This window comes from Cinclus cinclus, chromosome 8, assembly GCF_963662255.1.
Source record: "Cinclus cinclus chromosome 8, bCinCin1.1, whole genome shotgun sequence".
In the NCBI taxonomy this organism is placed as follows: Eukaryota; Metazoa; Chordata; class Aves; order Passeriformes; family Cinclidae; genus Cinclus; species Cinclus cinclus.
In genome coordinates this window covers 20,266,192-20,291,363 of record NC_085053.1, presented here as the reverse complement: position 1 = coordinate 20,291,363, position 25,172 = coordinate 20,266,192, and the positions used below count along the sequence as shown (strand labels likewise).

Sequence of the window (25,172 nt, the reverse complement as noted above, 5' to 3'; positions counted from 1 at the left end):
GAACTCTCATTCTTGGGTCCCTCTTATTTATTTTCACTGTCAAACCAAGCACATGCTTAGAGGTAAGAATTGCCCCAACCTCTTGCTACATAACCCAGGGGAGTTTCCTCTCATCACCCACAAACTCTCCCACACAATCCTTGCTATTCATGCACTGGAAACAACTAACAGGAAGCTTCATCTGAGAATTCTTGCCTTTGTCACTCCTGCAGAAAAAGCTGGCATAAAGCAAACTAGTCCATCACCTTTTCCCTACAGCATATAAATATTCAACACCCACTGACAGCCCTGGATAATGTTAAAATCAGTCACATTCTCACAGTGCAAGCATCTGTTCTTCCCTAATGTAAATCTGATTTGAAAAAAATTGGTGCTCATGAAGGAGACCAGAAATAGGAGGCCTGGATCCTTCTCTCATTGTGTCTGCTGGAACACCTCTGGCTTTTCCCTTGTACTTTCTGTAATTAAGTAAGCAGTATCAAAATTTTTTTAAGCATTTATGTTTCAGTATCAAAGTCGGAGGTGAGCGTCTAGGGGGTGGTGGAGGGGTGTCTGCAGCCTTTCATTTCAGCCCTTTATTCCAAAAGGAGTTTCTGTGAGGAATGGCTCTGAAATTCCCGAGCAAGGGGGCATCTCCTTTGTAGGTATACAAAGTATTGAATAAAACCACAAGCCAAAGTCATGGCCCAAGTACCAGTATCCTATAAAAAGAACACCCACCAGGGAACAGAGTTCATTACATCATGATAGCCCCAAGAAGAGCTAAGGAACTACCACCAGTATTCCAAGGCTGCCTCAAGAGATAAATACTGAAACATGCCTTTCTGGAAAATAATCAATCTCAGAATACCATACATCGATTCCTACAAATATTTTATTTCTTTCTTTATTAATATATGCAAAGCAATCAGATGGGAGCCACAGGAGGTAATGAAAAAACAGCTAAGAGATAAGGGCCTTTTTCTGTGTTGTGCTATGCATGCTTAGTTCCTATTTTAAAAGGAGACCTTGAGTCCACTTTTGCAGTGCTTGGAGTAGAATGTCAACTACAGAATTTTCAAGGTATGGAGAACTGCAATCCTGCAAAAAAATATCATGATCCCTTAAATAATGAAGGCACCTGACATGATGAGCCTCATTGACAGGTTAAAGGTGGGGCCAGAAGAATCCTACAGTAAAAGGACAGCATAAAGACTGAAAAAAAAGGTCAAAGTATTTGCCACCTGTTTTGGTATAACCAGACACCTGAAAAGATGCAAGGAAAGCTAGGTTTGTAGAGGTGGAGGAGAATCTTATTTGATGAAGGGCTTCACATTCATTTTTTCCATCCGAGTTATCTAGTCTAATAAAAATGTTACCTCTTCCTACAGACACTGTGTCTGAACAGCCTCTCTGTGAAAGGGAACTACATGCTTAACACAGCACATGATGCTGTAAACCTGGTCTCTATGGAGAGAACCATAGGAGAGTTCTAGGCTGCACCCAGACACTGGCACAGAGCAGACACACTGCACTGCCTCCTCCATGTTTGCTACTCCTTCCAGAAGAGATTGCTAACACTGAATCCAGGACTGTGGGAATGGTGCAAGCATGGAGAAACACAGCACTTTATAGAGAGTTCTAGGGTCTCAATCTGTTCACCTTATCAAAGAGAAGACTGAAAGGTAACCAGATCAAAGTGACTAAATGCCATCACAGAAAGAGAAATGTGATTATAGTCTAGAGAAACTTAATAGATAAAAGGCTGAAAGGCCAAACTTTCAACAGGTTCATTAACAATTCAAACAATATCCCATGAATTGCAGAGCACTGCACATTGCAGATGACTGGCAAATTACAGTGGGATGCTTTTCTAGAATATCTTTTCAAGTTCAAACAGGAATTAATCCAGAGAAAGCCTACATGAGAGATCACAGCTTTGTGACTTCTATAATCTCCAAATGCAGAAGAGCAGCAGTACTGGATTTCAGGACAGAAAAGGCAAGTCAGTTCAGAAAGGAGAACAGAGTAACTCACTAATATCAACAGGAATATTGCATGAGCAGGACTCCTCTCACATTGAGGAACATACAGCCAAGGGACTTAATTAAAGTGATAAGCACAGAAAATTAGAAGAAAGAAGCCTACTACCTAATAGCATTAAGGTAAAGTAGGAATTGTTTTTGTTTTTTTTTTTAGGAAGAAAGCTGGCATGTCTGAAACACGAGGTGGCCAATAGAGCTTTCACACAAACCAAGTGAAACAGGAGGGAATAAAGAGGTCATAGTGTACTAGTTTTGTTCTGAGGTGAAAATCAAGTTCACTGTTCTGACTGGCAGATGCCACCAGCTCCTGCTGCAGGCCATGACAGGAGGGACTGAACCCAGGTGGAGAGCTAGTACAGCATGGAGACACCGCTTTGTAGACTGTGATACACATTTCAAATAGTCTTTATTTATTACTGCAAGAGTTTCCCAGTCTGATGTATGAATCAACAAATCTGAACAACGTTAAGTACCTATATTTGACCACAGAAAAAGTTTAGGCTGATCCTGAAAGAAAAATCCAGGCATTGAGCCCTGTTTGCTTTAACACCTACCAGAAAAGTTGCTTAACAATCATCCCCTAGGGAACAGTCTGAACTCCAAAGACAAACATCCTAGGAGATCCAGGACTGAAGGTATTCCCCACTCTCCTCTCATGAGATTTGCAGACCAGATGTTTGGCAATGATATCTCTGTCTGTATCCGTTACCTGTTCTGAAAATAACCGTGGCTTTTTCAATTATCCGGGAGTTGATTTGTTGCTTTAAAAGAAACAGCTGCCCTATAAGTCTTTTTCACTGTGCTGCAAACATATGCAAGATGTTTATGACAGCAAACAGCAGGAGTGTTGAGGAGTCTCACCAGTTCTAATTAAAATAGGCTCATCCTACAATTTTACCCATGTAGAACTGAGCTTGCTTATTTGTATAAGTGCAAGGCTTAGCTTGCAAGTACCAAAATACAGGTGTCAATATATGACAACTGTAAGCTGCTGAGAAAGGAGTTTTCTGCTAATCCTTTTGAGCAGATGTGTTGCAGCAGATCAAAGAACACAAGCTCCTACAGGCTGGACTGGCACATATCCTGGGGACGGAGCAGGGAAACGCTCATTGCTTTCCTTAGTAGGGACAACACCATTAGAATGAGCATGGCAACAGGCACGCTTGGTCTCTATATCACCATCAGCCCAAGTAAGTGACTTGGGGGACACTATGGTAGGGCTCAGAACAACACAGTCAGTGTCCCACAAGACTCTGCTTTTATCCAAGGGAGCAGAAGCTACCATGAGTGTTATGAGAGACATTTCTGTGGAACTCAGTGCAAAGGAAGGAGACAAATTCAGTCAGGCAATGGACAACACCTCCCTTGCTACTTGGTGCAAAGAAGCGAGCAACAGCGTCTCTTCACATAAGCCCCAAAGGTGCATGGATGAGACAGCTCTGCAGGGAAATGGCAAGGATTGTAAACACAATTTCACTTTGTTGCTACAGGTGAACAAATATCACTCTGGTAGGAGTCCAGTGGCACTGCTGCCTATAACTAAGCCCACAGCCAACAGCTGTGTTGTAGTAATAAGCTGTGTACAAATAATTACCGAAGAGAGGCCCACCAAGCAAACAAGCCTTTCAAATGAACCACTCACTTCCTGTGTTTGGCAGAAATAAATGTTCCAACAGTGAGATCTCCAAACAATACCAAAGGCATCTTCAGGACAGGTACTCAATCTGAAACTCAGCTGCAAAGAGAGCTCAGGATAATGAGTATCTGACCCATGAAAAACAAGAAGCACCAGAGGTGAGTCCTAATACCAGGCTGTGCACTGTACAGTGCCTCAAAGATTTGAGCCTTCTTTTTAATATTAGAGATAGAGAAGGTGTTTATCGTTCTTCAGATTCTGCAACTACAGCAATGCACTTTCCTTTCATTACACACTAAAAACGAGGCCCAGATGAATGTGCTGGCCGTGAGGAAACACAGAAAGGACAATGTGTATTCCAGTTCAGCTTTTTCAGGTTCATATGTAGTTCAATTACTTCTGTGCTGAAATACTCAATTTTCCAGGGATTTCTCCATCTACTGCAAAAATATTTAAGGGTTTTTTTTCCTCTTTCACAGCCAATACAATCCTTGTTATCTAAGGCCTCTAAATCTTTCTTAAGCCAATACACTTCTGTAATGGATTACCAGTCTCCAACATTTCCCCAAAAATATTTAGACTCTATCTTTGTTTGTTTGTTTGGGTTTTTTTATTATTACCCCTTGAGAGTTACCACAGAAAGAATTTAAGAAATGCAAGCAAATGAAACTTGAGTATGTGGTAGCCAAAATGACACCTGAATGACAGTTGGGAAGGTCTGACAGTGAGGTGGAGATGTATGAAAACATCTACATTCCTACTAACTGCGTTCAGACGGCACAAGGGGCTTGGTAGTGTAAGACAGACAGGCTGCCATGGGAATGTAACATTTGCACAACAGGGTAGCAAAACTTCTGCAACAAGGTAAAAATCTTCAGAAAAGGATGACACATCCTTGGAGAAAAGGCAGAGTTAGCATAAGCTTTGTTCTGCTCTGAGCAAGCATTTCTACGAAGATGTGCTACTCCAGAGTGACAGCCTGTGCTGTTTGACCTCTTACTGACATCTTGCATGGGGCTTTATGGAGTTAAACATGAAGCATTCCTTCTGCTCAGGGTACTTGGAGCCCAAAGCACACAAATCACACAGAGAAATTAAAACCAGGAGTTGGGAAAATGAGAGGTATGAGACAATGTATCATTTTATATGGTCAACTACGCATCAGCATTATGCTATCTATCAGTAAAGCCAGTGAAACAAATCTTTGTGGTAGCAAAGACTAAATCTTCTGTTTTGCAGAAGGATGGCATGCACAGGCTGCAAACACTTCAAATGGCTCCTCTAGTTTTGGGACAGCATATCCTGAAGGACCTCCCTTCATGCAAGAAATGGCAGAAAGATTTGCAAGCTGCTATTAGGGTTCTGTCAAATTAATGAGTCTTAAGGGTACTAAGTTCCTCTCATGAATACAATAAACTGCTGCTATACTGATATAAGCTCTTTCCAGTTCAAATATTGATAGAGGAGTTGTGATCTATGCTGGCATTACAATTTATGCCCAGTCTGGAGACATTCCTTGCTTTATAGACATAAGGCTAACAGGCTGGTTAGAGGTCAAAAATGAAGAAACAATTTTCATCATTCTTGATTATCTTTGAGGGATCCTGAAGCAGATGGAAGCTGCTCAGCCATTCAGCCAGTGTTACATATTTCACTCTGACAAGGCTCTGGCACCATGAGCAGAGGGAAACCTGAGCAAGACTATTTCCTCCCATTTAACCTTTTTTATTATTAAACCTTTCAGTCATCAGCAGAGCATTTCTTTGGCGAGTTGAGATTTTTTTAAAAAACAAAATACAGAGTTGAAGGTACCTCCTTTTTACATACTCAGATCAGAGTCTAGAGACATGTTCTGGTTTTAATTATTAAGGCTGCTGGATGCTGTGGATCACTGACTGTAAGACAAAACTAATTCCTCTTCAGCCAAGCACTGCTAGTACATAACCCATATATCCCCAGGTATTTGCTAGTGGAATGAAAGCTGGTTACAGCTATCTGGCTCAAAATTAACTGACAGCATCATTGCAGGTGCAATTCATGACAAGCTCCATCTTTCAAGTCAGTAATAACTTCACTAGATTGCCTGGTTTGCAAGGTAGCCCACCCTGAGCTACTGCCTCATGTCACAACAGACATTTAAATAATAAATGGCAGTTCTCTTTTATTCAGTAAGGCACAGTGGAAGCTATGCTATATTTAACTATACAATTAGCCTAGCAACATTCAGGATTTGGGAGTTTTCAGAGTTCACTACTTCCAAGGAGGAAAGCTCAGTTACAGCAATTAACATTCTCTAAACTGTACAAGTAGCTACTTCCCTGGTCTTCCTGTGGTTTGAGAGGCAATGAGAACAACTGGGAGCCTAGCACCAACTTTTCAAGCTTCCCAGATGAAGAGAAGGTACTCTTCCAGGTAATGCCACCCCCCTGGCTTGCTCTGGGCTCACACAAAAATAGACTCTACTGCTTTACCAGCACTGATAAACTGTTGCTGGCCGAAAATAAAATCAGTTTCAAAGACAAGTTAATTCTGTATAAAATTAACAATGTCTTAGCCCAAACCTTTTCATTAGCTGCAGCACACAAAACAGTTACCACTTCCTTTTAACCTCAGGCTAATACAAAACACACCTATCTCCTGCTGGCATGACTGCACACATTTCTTCTGCAAGCTCAGTGCAAGAGAAAGTATGCACAGAGATGGGCAATGGAAATTCTTCAGGTCACTTCAACCCAACATAAATACACATCTACAGTGTCTGAGCAGCAAGCACAGTGAATCCTGTTACATCCAGCTGGCTTTTCCTCTGTGTTACACACAAAGCAGTCTTTATAGAAAGAGCTAGCTTGTAGCATCTCTCCTTCAATTTATGCAGATCACACTGAAGAGCACAGAAGTGCTCTGAATATTAAGCTACTGCATTCTAACTTAAAAAAATACATAAGCTGAAGAGGAAAATCAGGGGAGACTTGGCAGATGCTACCTGGGTATTTTATTCCAAACCTCTGGTGTATCCTCACATGTCTTTGAATGTAGGACAGGAACAAGGCACCTGCCCCTAAGCAGTGGGGTCTGGGCAGTCACTTCCCAGCCAACACAGCTGCAACCAATTCAGAGCTTTTGCCTTTCAATTACCTGCCCCCAAGAACTAAAATACAAAGGCTATCAGACCCTTCAGGCAGCACACAGAAAAAACTTTCCCAAATCCTGCTCAAAAATTCTGGGAATTTGCAACAGCTTTTAAAACACACTCATCCCCAGATTTCAGAAGGACAGATTCTTTCCTAGACCTCTTCAGTTTAATCTCCTTAAGCCTGGAAGTTAAATCTTCATCTAGAGTGAAAATACTTTACCACTGTAATCTAGTTACAAGTATTTACACAATTTGCCCCAAATTCTCTCATTACAGCTGCCATTCTCAATTATTCACAGGTAGTGGTACATGCAGTTTCCGTGGAAACCTGCAGATCACAACCAACTGATGTGCAGCCAATTGTGGGCAATGGGCACTTGAGCAGTACTGGGCGGCTGCGTAGTTGTGCTTATATTTGACCATTTGAAACCTATGGTTAGCAAAGGGCTAGTTTACATTTCAGTGTCTAAATTTCAAACATCTTAACTATTCCAGGGAGCAACCAAGACCTTGTATCTCCCAAAGCATAATAAACTTGATGAGGAGGTTGTAACTTTTATGACATCGCATTTTCAGCATTTCACTATCATTTTCTGTATTTACCATTGAAAGTAAATGTCAGATTACTCTACCGTAAAACTGGTCATAAGTGATTCACTCCATTACACTTCAGAACCTTCCTTATTTTTAACTAGTGAAACTCTGCCAGCCACGTTCCTGAGACTGTGCTGTCTCTTTTTTCCCTTCCTTCCATTATTAGTTGCTTTATTTTATTAAAAATGTGAATATTTACATTATAAAATTTCTTGTTAAGGTTTTTTTTTCAGCATTTAACATTCTGAATGTCATGGAGTCTCAAAAGCAGTTATCTTAAAAAGGTTTTAGAAGCTCCTTGGAATTTCTCTTCAGATTACATTAATGCACAACAGAATAAAAGTATATCCTTGTCAGGCAGAGCTGTGAAGTTACCCAATATTAAGTTGCTGAAGCCGGACGAACGCTGTCCAGCCACTATTCATATAAGCTCTTTAAGACAACAGACTCCACTTTTTTTTCTGTTTGAAAGACTCTTGCTTCTCCCTGATATATGGCATTCCACTGAGGTGCTGACTCTCACCAGGCATCTGCAATGCTTCATCACTCACACTTCATATTTTTACACATGCTCCTTCACATATTCTCATGCTAAGACAGAGGCCCTTCCATAGCACATTCACCAAGACACAGGACTACAAATCCTTCTTTTCCTATTGGATCTCTTCAGGATTCAAGCAACAATTCCGCTGTAACCAGTGACATTCCAGGGAACCATTTCGCTTCTGCGTTATGTCACATGCACAGATATGTTTGTACCCACCTACTGTTCTGTCTCCTCCCTGGACTTTCAGATGGTTGTGCAGAGCTCAGTGTAGAATGCTGTGCCTGCATGGCCATGCTGTTTCAGGGGTTTTGCTATGAGGTTCCACAGTCTGAGCATTCATTACTCTAATGACATAGTCAACAACATCACACGAGGTTGCTGTGCCCCCTCTGTGAGCTGAGCATTCTTCCTCCCCTGACATCCAGGAAACCAACACAAGTTGCACAAGTAAGATGGTGCAAGGCTCACTTTTTTTATCCAGAGCTTGGCCCACCTAGCATAGTCTCAAAACTGGAATAGCCAATTACATTACTGGTGCAAATCAAGTACTGAGTCAACCCCAAATGAAGAAGAGTCACCTTGGACACAATTACTCAAGTAGCATCACCCAGTCGCAACTAGATGCTAGAGCAAGGAGCATTTCTGTGACAAGTGGAAATGCTCAGCACCAAGAAATTAAGCTCTACTTGAAGGAAACAGAATAAAAGCATTTGTTGCACCTGCATTATTCAGAATTTAGGGTTTGCCAAATGTAATTTCCAACTTATTTGTCTTGGAAAATACTCAAGAGTTCAAGAGGGAACCCTCTATATGTTACTTAAAAGGCAGACTGATAAAGACTTGGAAAGTATCTTCATGAAAGACAACAGATCTATTGAGAGAGCAACAAATAGAATGCCTACCCTGCAATGCTGCACAAAGCAGCTGACACAGTATCACACAAATATGTCCTGAAAAATGCCACTCAGTAAACTTCTGCTTCCCTGAAAAGCATTAGCAGATCACATGCAGACTTCTTTTATAAAAATATTATGGTATTGGAAAAAACAAAAGCTGTCAAAGTGAAAGGTTATCATCTAAGGCAATTGACTGGTGTACTAAAGAAAAGCACAGTCAAACCTACAGAGCTACACCTTTATTCTAAATAAACTTTGGACTTCTGCATACTCTCTCAAATGCTGCTTACTGGAAATGCAGTAGCACTTAAATTAGAAACAATGTTTGCTTATCCTTCCTAACCGAAAATGAAAAAGAGCCTGGAATATGCACTGGTGATGGGATGAAACACTGGCAAAGCTTCCTATGGTTTAGCCAAAATTCTACTGAAATTTCTATTTAACTACAGACTTTCAGCTCTAAATATCCCAGCCTTCAATGAGTATTTGTCATGAATGTCATGAAGATAGAATGGCCTTCTACAAGAAATGCCAAAATAAGTTAAAAAATGCTGAAAGGGTCACACTAACAGCACTACAGAGTCATTGTTAACTGTATAGCTGGAATTTGGGTAATTACTGCTGGTGATTCTTGTGTCTGCACCCCCCTACCTGATCTTCCATAGTAGCTGTAAATTAATGCCACAAGGAGAACAAGTTCAAACTCTGTTATTTGGCAGCGAGGTCCAGTTTCCATGAAATTCAGCATGTCATATCTCAAACTGAAAAGTGCATAAAGTAATGAATCACCAGGTTACATTCAGATTCTGCAGACTCATTTTTCAGCCACAGAAAACCAGCACTTGCCAGGTTTAGAACAGCAGCACTGATCTAAAGGCCAACAGTGCTGCAATTCCAAAAAAAAAGAGACAAAAAAGTATACCATAAAAGAACAGGTTAAGTGATAAGAGAAGGCATTTCAATTCTGTGCTTCAATGAGTGTTAGTGACACTGTCGTTAGGAAGGTGAAGAAGATGAGCTGTCAATTCTTGTGACTTATGTTCCAGACAGTTTTGTTAAACATGCCATTTTTGTTTTTTTCATTAACACTTTTATGTATTTGCCACTGGTCAGATAAAGTCACTATTCAGCAGCACAGGACTAGATGGGACACAGTGCACTCCTGCGTTCTCTTGCCTTCCTGCATATAGAAGAGGAAGAGAAGATCAAAAGAACCTGCTCTGTCTCAGCTCCATTCCTCAATTTACTCCAGCAGTGCTTAGGACTTGTGTGCCTCATGACTAACTACTTAGTTGCATTAGGTTTAAATGTTCCAAGAAAAAGGGGGAAAGTGACTTCAATCAAGTGTTGACGGGTGACTGTCATCTACCATCCTTCATTTGCATCAAGCAGCTCAAAACCTTAAACTAGAAATCCTGAATACCAGGGCACATTCACTGATCCAGGGCTGAATTTTAGTGAGGTAGGGAGTGAAAAATTGCCCTGGTGCTTGATGGCTTTTGAAATTTGCCTCTGCTGGGTAAAAGCCCTTGGTCAAGTTGGAGATGGGGAAATGTGCATGCTTCTGCTGCCAAAACTGACTCAAGGAAGGCCTGGATACAGCCTTCCACAGCTGATAAGCTCTTTCCTTAGAGGGAAACACCCTCACTACTGCTACTGAGGCAGGATGCAAAGCACATCCTGCTGCCAGCCTGTCTCGCAATCATGGAGCATCTTCCATTATAAATAAAAAAGACAGGCTACTGCTACAAACTGCACAGGATTAATGAGGCAACAAGCAACATATTACATGTGAATAAAAGAGAGTACGAGGTAATTTGAATACAAGAAATTTGAGAAAAAATATCCTGAGTCACTCCCTCCTAGCGCTCATCACAAAACAGCTCCTGAACTTTCATGTTTTGTCTAGTCTGACCCTGTAAACTGAATAACCTCAACAAAAAGGGCTCCTGGAGTTTTCCAGATGTGTATTCAGCTGCCACAGGAATGAACAAAACCATATGCTCAACCTGCAAGATGGAAGGAGTCCTGGAAGATGGCAATTGAAAGAGCTCACAGTATTCAGTACTGTGCCAGATAAGGTAAAGCTACTCCACAGCGCTGCCAAGCCCTGCTTCTACCACAGGAGGACACGTAATTTTGCCGTTGCAAACAACATAGGTTAAATTACAACTAAATATACCAGCACTTCTCAGTATGAAGACACAAGCATGGATGCAAAGAGAGCCATTTAATCCAGAGTCCCTAGTAGTAATAATAATAATAACAACAACAACAACATTAACAATAATAATAATAATAACAACAACCCACTGCCCTTTCTAATACAAAGACTGCAGGGCATAAACAATATCAGACATTAACACTAGGTATTTTTTTTCACAGACCACACAGTGAAGCTGGGAAACATCTTGCTATATACTGTATTATATGCACACCAGAAGTTAAAGTTCAAAGCATAACTAGAGTCTTCTTTCATTAGTTTGACTAAACCCACTGCCTTTGGTTCAAAAATGCCTGAGGTACACATCAGTAGAGGCCAGAGAAGGATGTACTTGAAAGAATCATTGTTCCAGGCATGGTCCTTACAGATTTCTCTGGCACTCATAATTGACTCCTGGTAAAAAAAAAAGTGGGATAGACTAATCTTCAGTTTCAATCATTGCAGCTGTTTCTTATGGCAGCAAAATACAACGCAAATTGCAATACACATACTTCTAGAAAAGCACAAAAACAGCCTAGAGAATTTCAAGACAATCTAAAAAGGAAGTCAGGTGCTAGAAAATAAGCCGAACAGCAGGGGTTCACTGAGCTCAAATGTTCAGCCTGTTGAAGAGAATTTACAGAAGCTTACATGGAAAAAGGGATCTCAGAGACACAGGGCAGAGAAGAGGTTTACAGTCTCAGGAAGAGACAAATGACTTGGAGTTGAGATTATACAGTTTCAACACTGGAATTATGTATAAATTATTGGAATAAACTGACTAGCTAGTGCTGGACTTAAAAGTTGCTTTGCACTTTTTTGGGATGGTATAGCATATAATTTCTTAAAGACAGCCTTTAATTTGTCTTTAAGAAATGTCTGTATGGCTGAACCAAAGAGGATGAGAGTGGGAGATACCAGACACAGACCCTCTTACCACAGAGCCTATGACAAACTGGAAATGGACACAGAGCCAGGTACATTGGCTAGTACATGCTTGAACAGATGCAGTCTATTCTCCCTGGGTACTCCCTGAAAGGCCTGAAGCAAGAGGAGTCTTATGGGTTTGGCTGCACTGGAAAGTGGAATTAAGAGACAGAATGCAACCACAAGAAAATGCATTAACTACACAACACAGCCATAACCTTACTATGATTTAAGAGTGGGTATAGCTTGCCTCATCAATGCAAAGCCATACTCCATTAGACAGACAGCTCCAGATTTCTGCTTTGATCAAATGCAAGTCTCTAATAAGGGACAGTCTGAATAGTGGTTTGAATTAGAGGAAGAGGCTGGGGGGTAGGTTTAACAATTAAGACATTTTATGATTGCCACACATTCTCGAATTGCTGGTGCTTATCAACCTTTAAGTCAATATACTCAAAGTTTTTGAGGTCTTCTCAAAAGCCAACACAAACTTCAAAAATTAATATTAAAAACTTCTGGAAAATCAGTAAAACAGAAAATTCTGCTTTTGAGTTTGACATATGCCCCATGAGTCAGTGCAGGGAATAAAGTCAAATGCTTCAAGCAAACACCAGGAGAAAGGAGGTGACACTGAAAAAAGTGGCAGACTGAAAAGGGACAGACACCAACTCGCATTATGCAAGGCCAAGGTTGCTGGGAAAATCAAATTCAGCTATCAGAAATACAGAGAAAAGTCACCAAAAAAGTACAAGGAGAACCAAAAGACTTTCCCTCTGCCAAGCACAACGAATGGCTCAGTAATACAAAATGTCATTTGGCACTTGAAGCACAGTGGATGGCCAGAGAGAAAGTGCATTTTTAAATCATTAACACATTGGGAACACACAGATGTGCAGTTCAGCTACATCTGTGCATTGTAATTTCTACAGTAGTCACAACTTAATGAATCATCAATTGTGACAAGATCAATGAACTGAACTGCACAACAAACTAAAGCTAGTAAATTCATGCCTGGGGCAAGAGCTAAAGGTTTATTTTATTATTTTTTTTAGCACTTCTATAATTTTTAGTGTCTAATTAGTAAAAACATGAATCCTCCAAAAACCCTTTTATTTTTTCCTCCCTTTTGAAAGTCATACTAGCAAAGGATAAAGATTTCATTCATGTCTGCTAAATTCAAGTCTGGATACTACTCATCTGATCAACAATTTCTTCCTCAGGACCAGGAACACATGGCAGCAGAAGTTAAAATGCTGGGATGTGCACTACATGCCAATCAGGTGGACTCTGATTGAGCCTACCACCTCGAGGCAAAACAACTGCTGTTTTTTCCACCAGGCCAGATTACTCCTGCAGGCAAAGCATCAGCTAAGATTGTCTGCAAAGCTACTTTTTTAAGGGACAAATTCACATCCAAATCAAGCAACCAAATAATTTACTTGCAAAGAACATACACGGAGCTTCCCCCTGGCCTCAACCCATTCAACAACTTCAACGCTAAGTTTGTCAAGGACATGCATAATCCAGACAGGTTTCACATCAGTGATATTCTTACAGAAAAACTCTGTCCAGATTAACTAGGAGGCAGAAGACAGCATGGCATATTCTAACAAAGCAAGGTCCATGCAAGTGAAGGCTCTGCCTGCTGACCTCTTCACTCTTCCAGGTAAACCATTTTAATCTCTACCATATGTAGGCTTTCAGTGTATTAATACCTACCAGGGGTTCAGCTGGACTCTTGTCTCCCTTCCAGACAGGCTCCAGGGAACAAGCTCTGCTTAGCCTGGCTTGTCTGTCACACATTCAGAGTGGAGCTCCATCTCGAAGGCACTTCCATAAATCGTAGCACTGCTGGCATGCACCACTCTCCCTCCTAAGGCTCAACGTGAAGGAGATGCAGGCTCTCCTTAGAAAGCTGATTCTGTTCCAGCTCCTGACCTTCTTTATACTGGATGCCTTGTCACCTTGGACTGTGCATTCCCCAATACATTACCTTCCCCTACAGCAGCTTTTGTTAATACCACACTGTGTGCAGATTATGCATTTTTCATCAATGTATTTATCATTTCTGTTCTCTCTCCAAGGACTTTCTCCTCACTGGGACCAATTGTGGCATTATCTAGATGAAAGAGATGCAGAAAAATGAATTCCAGTATTGCCTTGCTTGTAAACAAAACACTGGTTTGGAGCTGTAGTAGCAAAAAGCAGGGCTCAATGTTTTTATGGTCTCCAAGAGGTTAATGTTTCCAATACCTTTCCAGTGTTCTCAAAGCTGAAATATCATAATACCAGTTCCACTGCCTGTAGCACTTTGAGCAGCCAGTTTTACCTACAGCATTCTGCATCCTGTGCTGACAGGCATTCTTACTGCAAGACATTTTCCCCAGTTCCCCCTTGGAACAGCAACACAAGTGAACATTTGCACTCTACAGCTGGAAGAAGTTACAGCTCTGATTGCTATTTAGACTTCTCCACTCAACTCTAACACCCAAGAACCTGGAAAGGTTTCATCCAGGCTGGACCCTTGTGATAAAAGGATTGAAGGAACAGAGTAAAGGATTAGCATGACAGATGAATACGCTGCAGTGTTTCCCCATTGCAACATCCAACCTACCTCATCAAGGCACTAGATAATCTTGAAAAGACAGATCTTATTATACCTCACACCTGCTGGTTTCCTTAGGATAAAGGATTTGAAGAGCTATTCCAGAGCTCTGGGCAGAAAGAATCCGAGCAGGTGGGAGTGCCAGAAAGAGTCACTTACTTTATTATCCAACTGAAATAACCACAAGAATAAACAGCTGTTAGAAAAATCTATGGGGAAAGTGGTATTTTACTACTACAACACTGGGCTTCTACGATGGCATGCAGAATGCATATATTTTAGGTTATCTTGCTTGATACCAAACATACTTTAGTCACAAGCAGCTCAAGTTGCAAATTAACAATGAACGTTCACAATAATTACTTCTTGCATCCAAAATCAGGGCCAATTATTCCTTTTGCTCATTATCTGGGCATTGCATTTTAATAAGCTTCACAACCACAGAGCCTTCCTGACAACATACTGTATATAAACAACACAAGACCAAGAAGAGATCATAAGGACAAGTAGAAGTGGGACTTGTGAACAAGCACCATACACAGAAACCAATTGTTGGAATGATCAATATTACAGGTCTTCAGTGCAAAACCTGCTTTGTTTTGAATCTCAGACCAAGACCAAAAGGCCATGCAGCCCATGAGCAATAGTTACATGACTTTACTTTTTCTGCAGGAGGGAAACTTAAAATACTTTTTGACTGTTCTCTTCCACAGGTACAGTAAGAAATACACGCGCTCCCTACACGGACATGCTCTCTTCTGAACTACTGCTGTTGCTACAGATTTAATAACATGAGCTTATATTCCAGTTTCACATTTTTCTGGCTTACATTTTAAAATTTTGATTCCTCCATGAATGACTTAATTGGGGCTGTGACTGTTATTTTTTTAGTGAGAGGAAGAAGATAAGACACTGAATGTAAAATGGTTGGACAGAACCTTCCTTGCACACAGAGTTTTTGATTCTGTAGCAGAAAGCACTGCATTCCCCACAGTCATGGTTATCACATTCTGTACTCTCCAAGCTGCATTTTTTCATTTAAGAACTTACTCTCCAGTTTTATTAAGGGGATATATTCTCCCACTTTTGCACAAGAAGGTACAGAAGATCACCATCTTAAGTGACTGTGTAAGCCATGGCATGCCAGCAAATGACATCATGTCTCTGAGCTGTGGGCAGTCTCTTGGTTATGAGCAGAAAGGGAAGATAATTTTGCAAAAATAGTTAAGGCCTCAGAGAAAGGCTTTCCAGACACTTTGCTCTTGCCCTTCCATTTCTTCCTTGGAAGCAAAGCAGATAATTCTTGTGGCATTATCAAGCAGCATTTCCGATTAATTTCCAGTAGTTAAGCAATGAGTTACTACTTCTTTCAGAAGGCTATTCCACAACCTAACAGATTTCAAAGACTCTACAAACACACACCAGCAACAAACTTTATTAGTCAGCAGGAGATAGCAGCAGGACTGACACACCAGCTAGAGAGAGCACATCTGTCAATAACAGGTTGCCACAGACGCTCTCAGAATAAGGCATCTTGAAAGAGATCCAGCAGTAAGAAAGGTCTTTTGAAACATCTGATGATAAAGACCTATTATTTTAGTTTCTGATAGTCACCAGTAGATGTTAAATCTGACAAGAAACGTGTGTGTGGGTTATTCTGACCAAGTTTACAGTTACACAAATAATCTAAGGGAATTCAATTCTCGTTTGCCTGTTCCAAATGAATTAAATAAATTTCCATTAAATGCCTTTTACAATAAGAAAATTATTAATTTATAATTATGGGGTTTCATGTCTTTTTTCTCCTTCTCTGAAAGACTTCTAGGACCCTGCATACACAGTTAATTAAAAAAAAAATTATTTTCTTCTGGCTGCCAGTCCTCCTAAATAATTTTATTACTGAGAGTCACCAGGCCTCTCCTCAGACTAGTTATGATTAAATAAACATGTAGAGAGCCAAATCAGGACTTACGGTCACCTAATCAACTCCACTCTCTTGTTCACTATTTTTTTATTAGTTGTGCAATAATGGTGTCTATCAACAAGTTCCTTCAACATCACTTTTGAAATTACGAGATTCTTTAGCAGCCTTTGCACGAAAGGTGGGTCCCAAATTGACAGTGCTGTGGAGATGCTGTAAATAAAGATGATAGTCAAAAAAAATCAAGTCAGAAGAGCCAAATCACCTTAAGTGACAGGAATAATCTGAATAAAGGTAAGAAATAATTAGAATTTTTGCTGTAAGCCTGGCACATATTGCTTGGAAACAAGAGGAGAGGGAGTGGGAGTGTAGGTGCATCAGAGAAATGCAGAGAGGTTATGCTAGCCAGTGACCAACTGAATAAAAAAAGCAGCTATGATCCTAGAGCCCATTCAAAGGTCTATCTCCAAAATTTGATCAATTCATCTGTTCTTCTGAAAAGGCCTTTGCAAGACTCCTTGCATGCACATTGCCAGTAGAGCATGTTCAGAAAAGTCCCCGAAATCAAACAGGAACAGGTGCAGAATAAGAAAAAGCACTGAGGCCAGGAGAATCAAAAAGAAGACTGGCCCCCATGAAACTCATGCAGGGATTTTACAGCAAGGGGGAGACTCAGTTGGCCAATTTCTGGTGAACTGGGACCTAAACACTCATTTTCCCAACAAAATCCTCTGCTTCAAGATTTAAAGTATTTTAATTACACCTATGCTTTTTTGCCTTTTCTTCCTCCATAATATCTAGTACAAGAACTTTACGGGACACTCATCTCTTCCTTGGCAGCCTTCACTTTCCTGCTCCATTCTCCTAAAAGGCAACCACTCTAACTTTTAACCTAGGCTATGCCACGTTCCCCCCCTGGTTTTACTGCCTACTGACACCATCAAAATCCCAGTGCTGTCAAAGTTTTCCAGACATAGTTGTGGCTGTGGGGGGTCAGGGCACATGGGAATGCCAGCCTTTCTGCAGGGATGTGAAAGGCAGCACTGGTGGTTGCTGCCTCCCAGCTGGAACCGATGATCTGTTCCAACAGAGAGTCAAAACAGATTAGTTTAAACCACAGACAATTTAATCTAACCTGTCTGATTTCAAACTGGAACACAGAGGCAGAAGCAGTCATCTGGCCATCCCTGGCCTCAGCTGGGAGATGGCAACCCACAGGCACACCTCCCTAGCAAGACAGAAACCTGCCTGCATGAGCACATCCCTGCCAGAGAGTTAAACTAATCTGCTTGTGCCTCATTTACCTACTGGAATAGGCTGAATGTTTTGACAGAAGAGCAGCACTAGAACAGCCTGACACACTTTTCATGACAATCTCCCAGGAAGCTCTAAGGTAACAGAGTGAGAAGCAACCTGTCTCAACACCCTGAGCCCAAGAAAAAAGAGAGAAAATAATGCCCAAGACTTAATTATTCATTTTCGTAACAGACAGAAGATATCAGTGGGTTGCCACAAGGCTCTGAATAAACATCCATGTTTCTGAATATTTTCATGAGGGACTTCAGAAATGGAGCAAATAAAATGGCGGCAACTACTACTGGCAATAGAATTTCTTCAGTAAATATGATTTCCAGTACCGAAGTCAGAACTTATAAACTGTTAAATAAACTTGGACTAAATCATGTGAGACAAGAAGCTCTGAGAAGCCTTTTACAGACTATAACTGCACAATTACAACTTCAAGCTACTTGGCAATACAAACCCTGTGTCACAGCTTTGCTTTTACGGAATTCTGTAGAATATTGCTCCAATTCTTGTTTTTTTTTGACACTCTAAGTTCACTTGTTTTTATTTGGAAAGTCCTTCCCAAATTGCAGGTGTTGCTTTTGGGCACTGCAATACCACTGAAACCTGCTGCTAAGAATGAGACAACACCCCATCCTGTTACAAGTGCCATCTCATAGGACCTCATTTGAGAGGTAATATGCAGAAACAGCCATTTGCTGCAAAAGAAAAACGTTCTTAAGATTAAGAGGTCAGTACCTATTCAGATACAAGGTTTTATGGGAGTGCACAGCTCCAAAGGGTTCAGCTTGGCATTAACAATGTGATATTTCATATGAAACTTTTCAAAGGTTGTATTTCTTGCTTCATAAACTTGTGGAATGAACCTGGATGTTAACCTTAGTGCATGGCAGTCTTCTGAGGGAACTTGCTATCATGGATACATTACATGGTTATGTGCCATTAGTTAATCATTTAAACAGAGATAAGAAATGGAAATTATGGCATTTGGGTCTGATACATTCTAAAGATCTGCTGACTCTCCTGTTTGAAGGAGAGACCAACAACAGTTAAAACTTTTCTTTTTAAAAATTACTTCTTTGTCTTTCACTCACAGCCAAGAAAGTCTTGCTTGTTAAATATTATAAAAATAAACTATAAGAGCAGGACTATGTTGTTGCTGAATCCAATCTTTGGCAGCAAATAAATATAATATGCACAGAACCAGCAGTTTCACACCTGGATTAAAATGATAGGTGCTCTGTAGATACCAAAACTTAAGTAGCTGAAACAGTTTTTCAGATACAATGACAGACTATCTAGATTTTGGCAACATGGCACATAATGGTGATACAAGCAAAACAGTCTCTGTAAATTTTCTTGGTCTAACTGCAACTGATCACAAATTCTTTTCCATCTTCTGTACGCAGTGGGACCAAGAGACCACCTCTTTCCCCCTGGAGGACCCTTTTAGCCAAACTCGTCAGTACCTGGAAAATATTTGCAGTTGTTTGCATGATGACAGGGCTCCTGAATTGACCCAGCCAATACCTGGCAACCTGCTGTCAAGTGGTGGCACAATGTTCCTCGTGAACACTATTTGCACCTTAATAGCACAAGTCCACATGAGCTCAGATTTAGATTCCATTAGGTGTCAACCTGAACTTTGCAATGAGGCCACCATGAGTAGCTGGCTTAATGTTTCTCTTTTTAACAAGTATGGGACATGCCACAACCCAGTGGGAAGCAGACTCAGGCTTCTTCATTTCTCTGTGCATCACTGCACACTAGGACATTTCCCTAAGCAGGGAAGCATGTGGAGTCTCACTGTGCTGGGGCTCTTGGCAAAGCAATAGTTACAGAGGTCCCTGAACTGCCTGCCTCCTACAGAAGGAAGTGCTATTGGGATTGCCTGTGTAGAGGGCTAAGAACAGGAGTAGGACCTCTGCAGTAGGATCACAGCAGTCCTTCCTCCCAAGGAGAGACCAAAGGACATTGGAACAGTTAATTAACATAAAACATGCAGAAGAAAGACCTGTCCTCTCTTGACCAGAGACATGAAGAGAACAGTAGCAATCCCAGGAGCAGCAGAGCACAGGGAGCTTTAATTTATTTACACAGTCAGAATGAGCACATGCAAATAGATTCAATTTCCATTCTATAATTGTTTCAATTTTACAACAAATTGCAAGAAATTCTTCTTGGCAAAAAGATGCAAAAGCAATGAAGCAAAAGTACAGTGATCGGACTGATCCTTTTTTAACTAACTAAACATAAACAAGGATTAAACACAGCTAACTTCTGTTTACTATTCCAATGACAAAAATCACTTTTAGATGGATGTTTACAAAAAGGGCATATTGGTTCAGGCCTTCTGAGATCTAGCTCTCTGCAGAAATCATTTGTAACAGTCAAATGTTTACCATTTACAGCATTTCAAACAGGGTAACCCCAGGAACTAGAATGCAGCTGGCAGATGGTGAAAGAAATTAAGCTCATGACATGGTTCAGTAAACAGCAAATTATGTTATGCTAGAAGTGCTTGCCACCCTAGGACAACTGCTGCACTCAGGAACTTTCTAGGTGTGCTAGTTTTGGATAGACTTAATTTTCTTCCTAGTAGCTTGTACTGGGCTTTGTTTTGGATCTGTGCTGAGCACAATGTTGATACCACAAGGATGTTTCAGTTCACAGTAAAACACAATACCAGGGCTGCAATGAAATGCTCCTAAACTTCTTTGACTTCTGTCAGCACAAAGCCAGCCAGTAAAACTTAACTTGCCAGGTTACCTTGAAACTGAAACCCACTGTGAAAGCAACTCTTTCTTGGCTCTTCTATCTGTCCTCTTTACCAGAAGCTGCTCTCCTGTGGAGCCTGGCAGCACTCTCCAGGCAAATAACTACGTGCCACATGATCTGGAGTCTGGGATAGAGGCATAGGGGATTTCCATAGATCTAGAATGGAAATTGGAGATGGTATTTTCATTTAACCTACTTAAAAACAAAGAGAAATGAAACTGCACGTATTTAGTGTCACTTGGATACGACTGTATGCTCCGGATTACAAGGGAGTGAAAAAAAAATGATTACAAGGGAGTGAAAAAAAATGACTGCTTGTAAAGCATTAAAGGACCAGTTGCGATTAACTGGTTTTTCCAGTTCTGGAAATTGAAACTGAATGTCCCCATTGGGATGTCCTGGGAGAAGGGACTGATAACATACTTTGTATTTGAGTTACCTTTCTCCCCTAAAGAATCAATATACTTCTCCCTGCTCCTTGAAGATTTTTTTTATTCCACTGCTTTTCCTTATATTCCTGTTGGGTGGAAACTGCTGGAAAACAGACTGAAGGCATTCTTTGGTGAACAGGCAGCCAGAGACAAACACTTTTACCACCACCCTTCCCAACACTGCTGCAATCAGAGTGTACAAGAAGTCTCATGGAAGGACACCACGGACTTATGCTCTTCTGCCATTAGCTTGTTGCTGCATTTTTGCACACTGGCATTCTTCCTACTTATATTTCATATAACCTCCCTATTAAAAATGTTCTGTAATTCTCAACATTACCAATGAATACTGTATTTATTAATTTGTTAGTGCCACTAACTGTCCCTGAGGCTTTTCTTGAGAATGTGTGTCAGCTTATTGATTCTAGCCTTCCCCCTTCCCTGCACTGCCTTCCTCATCTGCCAAGCAGAAACATACTTCTGTGCTGCTTCAGGTCATAATTGGAAAAAAGATAGAAATGTTCAATATGACTCATACATAATTCAGCTTATCAGCTACCCAGGAGAAATGAGAAGAGAAGGTATACGCATGTCTATTTCTTCTACTATCAACAGGAGAAATAATTTCTAGCTACACAAAGTATATGTAGTTTGGTCACAACAGGATCTGCAGTTAGAAGGGGAAAATTAGAGACATGGAAACAAAGAATAAAAGGGCAGTAGGGAACCAAACTGTTAAAAGAGATTCACTTATGTGAGAATTCCTCACTCCCCTGGAAGACTGGACTCATGTTTCTCTCTTAATATTCAGAATTAAATAAGTTGGCAATTAGAAAGGATAACCTACTTCTGAGCTGTAAAACATTGCAGAAATCTAAATAAAATAAAGCTCCAGCTTAGTTAGCTACAAAGACATCTAATAACAGCCTGCTAAACCCTAACTGTGACTTCCGGATTTAATGTTAAGGCCTATGTTCTAAAGGCAAATTGTGAAAGAGTATTAAAACTTATTGTCATAAAGGATTTTTAATGTAAAAATCAATACATGCTGTGTATTTAGCAGCATGTAACCACGAGGACGTCTATGATAAGCTTTGTCATGCACCAGGGACCACTGCATTAGTCAAATTCTTGAAAGAAGTGCAGAATATCTGTATCATTCAAACTGCCATCTGAGACCAATTACAGAAATTATTTCTACCCCAAAAGCAGAGGGAAAAATCCAATCCTACTTGACAGTCTGGCGAGCACCAAGGGTGCCACATGAAATGTGTCATTTTCAAATGCCTCTACAAAATTAATGTTAGAAAAGTGATGGCATAACAGAGAACTTGGGCACTTATCACTATTTTTCGGAAGACATTGAGATTAAACAACCACAACCAGGCAGCATCTACTCGGCCAAAGTGTAAACAAAGGAATATTAATAGTAATTTTTAAAAAAATAATATTCACAAAAGGCAGAAAAACCATAATCTCTATCAGACAACGCAGAAAAATAAGATAACTTGACTGAAAAATTACTGAGCTGTCTGTAGAAAAGTCTCCAAAAAGGGAAATGCAAAACATTTTTTCTTAAATATAAATACGTACAACAGAATCCATCCTTTTTGTCAGTTAAGCCAACATAAAAGGTACATATAGCTCTTCATCCTTGCAGTCAAGCTCACAACTCTATATGCATCAGCACATACAAATTGTTAGGCAGCGAATGTTTCTTAATTTTGCCCATTACAAGAGTGTGCAACAAGGGGTCGATACTCTTTAGTTTGAGTGGAAAACACAGCCCCCCCAGCCTGCAGATCATTTCTGACCTTATGGGATCATGTTCAACTATCATTACTCCCAATTAAACAAATTCTCCAAACAGAAAAGCTGGCTCACTGCTTGACTGCTACTGATTTTTGCTTCCGCAGCTCTTAAATTGTGTGCCTGCATGTCTTTTCCTGTCTGTGGTGTTTCCTAACATTCCATATTTATGTGGTGGTCTGCAAGTTTTACCTCATCAGGAAATCAGCAGGAGCACCACGGAGCTAAGAAATACTGTTGTGCTCCTTGATGCAATCCATGTCTCTGTGGGCCTTTGAACACTTAACACAGAGCAAATAAATTATTAGCGTGTGTGTGCATGTGCATACATATCCAAGATACATAAACACAACTACAACCAAAGGAAACAGGAAAGTGCATGGAAGAGTGGTATTCAAGCATCCAGTATCACAAAAATCCAGTTGCAGGAAGCATTTAAATGCAGATCTGCACATAAACTGCTGAAAGAGCTCCACTGAGCTTTATGCACTCACATACACTGCTGCAAAAGCAAGAAATAAAAAGAATGTGATTTTTGTCCCCCAATAATTTTCAAGTCTATAGCACTTTTTATCCCATTCTTAACAATACTGTCACTGGAGAGCAAGCTGATCTTTAAGATGCCCCACCTCCAGAAACAAGATACACAATCACATCAGGTACTGAATGATTTCTATGATTCCCATCACCACGGTGCCTGAGCACATTACAGTTGTTTAATGCATTCTTTGTCACAGAGCAGAAAGGAAAATATGATTACCTCTATGCTATAAATGAGGATGGAAGAACAAGGAACAATAGGCAACTTGTCATGTGTGGCTGGCACACTCACCACTGGGATAACCAGTCTCCTCTGATTCAAAATCCTACAACAATAAACACTTTCCAGTCTAGTTTCTTCATTACTTGGAAGTTTCCACGTCAATCTATAAACAACAAGCAATTTGCCTAAGCCTTTTCCTGCTTGTAAGGGGTAAAAACGCAAGGGGTAAGAACCCGTTCAGCCAAATGCCCCAGATTTGTAACACCTCAGTACAATTACAAAGTCCTATATATAAACAAATGACAGAACTCATTGATGTGCTGGGAAAACACCATATTTCCTTAAAAGCAGAACAGAATTCTGACAATTTAATATTAAAAAAATTAAAGTGTTGACAAGCCTGTTTATATCTAATAAACTTTTTTCCAGAAACATTTAGCAGAAACAACATGAGAAGCAAAATAAAACCTGCTCATATAGCAGACAAGGAGGAAAACCTATTCCTTAACAGGAGAGACAATTAAAAGTTGTGAGTACTGTGAAAAATAAACACAACTAAATTTCACATAAAATTAAAAACCTGAAGAGTAACCTGAAAACCTATGTGCTGATTTAATCCAGAAGGTGCAGGAACATAGATGAAATTTCTTATTTTCAGATATAATACTTGGACACCCTGAAGATGGGTATTATATGAAAGCAAACAGATGAGAAAAGTATACAAATGTCACTGTAGATAACCTTCCAAGTCGGAAATGACACCTCTCAATCAGACAACAAAAACACTCTAAAGACAGTTCAGCATCTGCAATCCTTCCATGATTGTCTCAAAATATGATGCTCTATTATAGGAGAAATTATAGCAACTGCTATAAGAAGAACACAGCTTTACCAAATCAAGCTAGAATATCACCATGCCAATTAAATGCAGCACATCAACATTCAGCTGCCAAAGCCACGTCTCCAGCCACTTAAGGCATGCAAAACCTTCCCCCTTACCTTCTAACACTGTTAATTTGGCACTGGTGTTTATCTCCCCCACACTGTTGGTGGCTGTGCACTCATAGATCGCTTCATCTCGATGAACACGCAGGGGCTGTATCCGCAGAACCGATCCTGATCCATCGTCAAATTCAATAACCTTTGAGAATTAAAAGAAAGCACTTCATTACTGGTATCTTCTGCAACAACACTCCGAGTCAAAACAATCTAGGAGTTGAACAACAAAAACCAAAACAAAGCAAGGCCTCAAAGTTCTAATATACCATGCAGTAAGTTAAGTGTTCCAAATCCAGTAGCACAAAAATTTCAGTGTCAAGAATGTATTTGTCCTCTGAGGAGGCCAGAACAAATGAAGAGCCAATGAGGTTCTTTATTGATCAATTAAGGTTGACAAATTATCAACCTGGTAATAAAGAAGTGAATCTGATGATTTAAAACATCTGAGCCATATTTGTACTAATGATTTTACTAATCACTGATACAATTTAGTGCCAACTTTCACCTTGATGGAAGAGGAGAATGATATACTCCTGTGGGATTGCTAGGGAAACAGTAACAAAACTTGAATAAAACCTCAAGCACCTACAGCGCATGCTAA

The 25,172-nt window shown here is 40.3% G+C and overlaps 1 protein-coding gene across 1 annotated transcript in view; it reads right to left on the bottom strand.

Annotated features, from left to right (window-relative positions):
- PTPRF (protein tyrosine phosphatase receptor type F) overlaps nucleotides 1–25,172 on the bottom strand; it is a 285,818-nt gene that overhangs the window by 166,054 nt on the left and 94,592 nt on the right. The window contains exon 4 of the mRNA XM_062497725.1: nucleotides 24,572–24,713. Within this exon, the coding sequence (XP_062353709.1) occupies nucleotides 24,572–24,713 (142 nt within the window). The remainder of the gene's footprint in view (nucleotides 1–24,571; nucleotides 24,714–25,172) is intronic.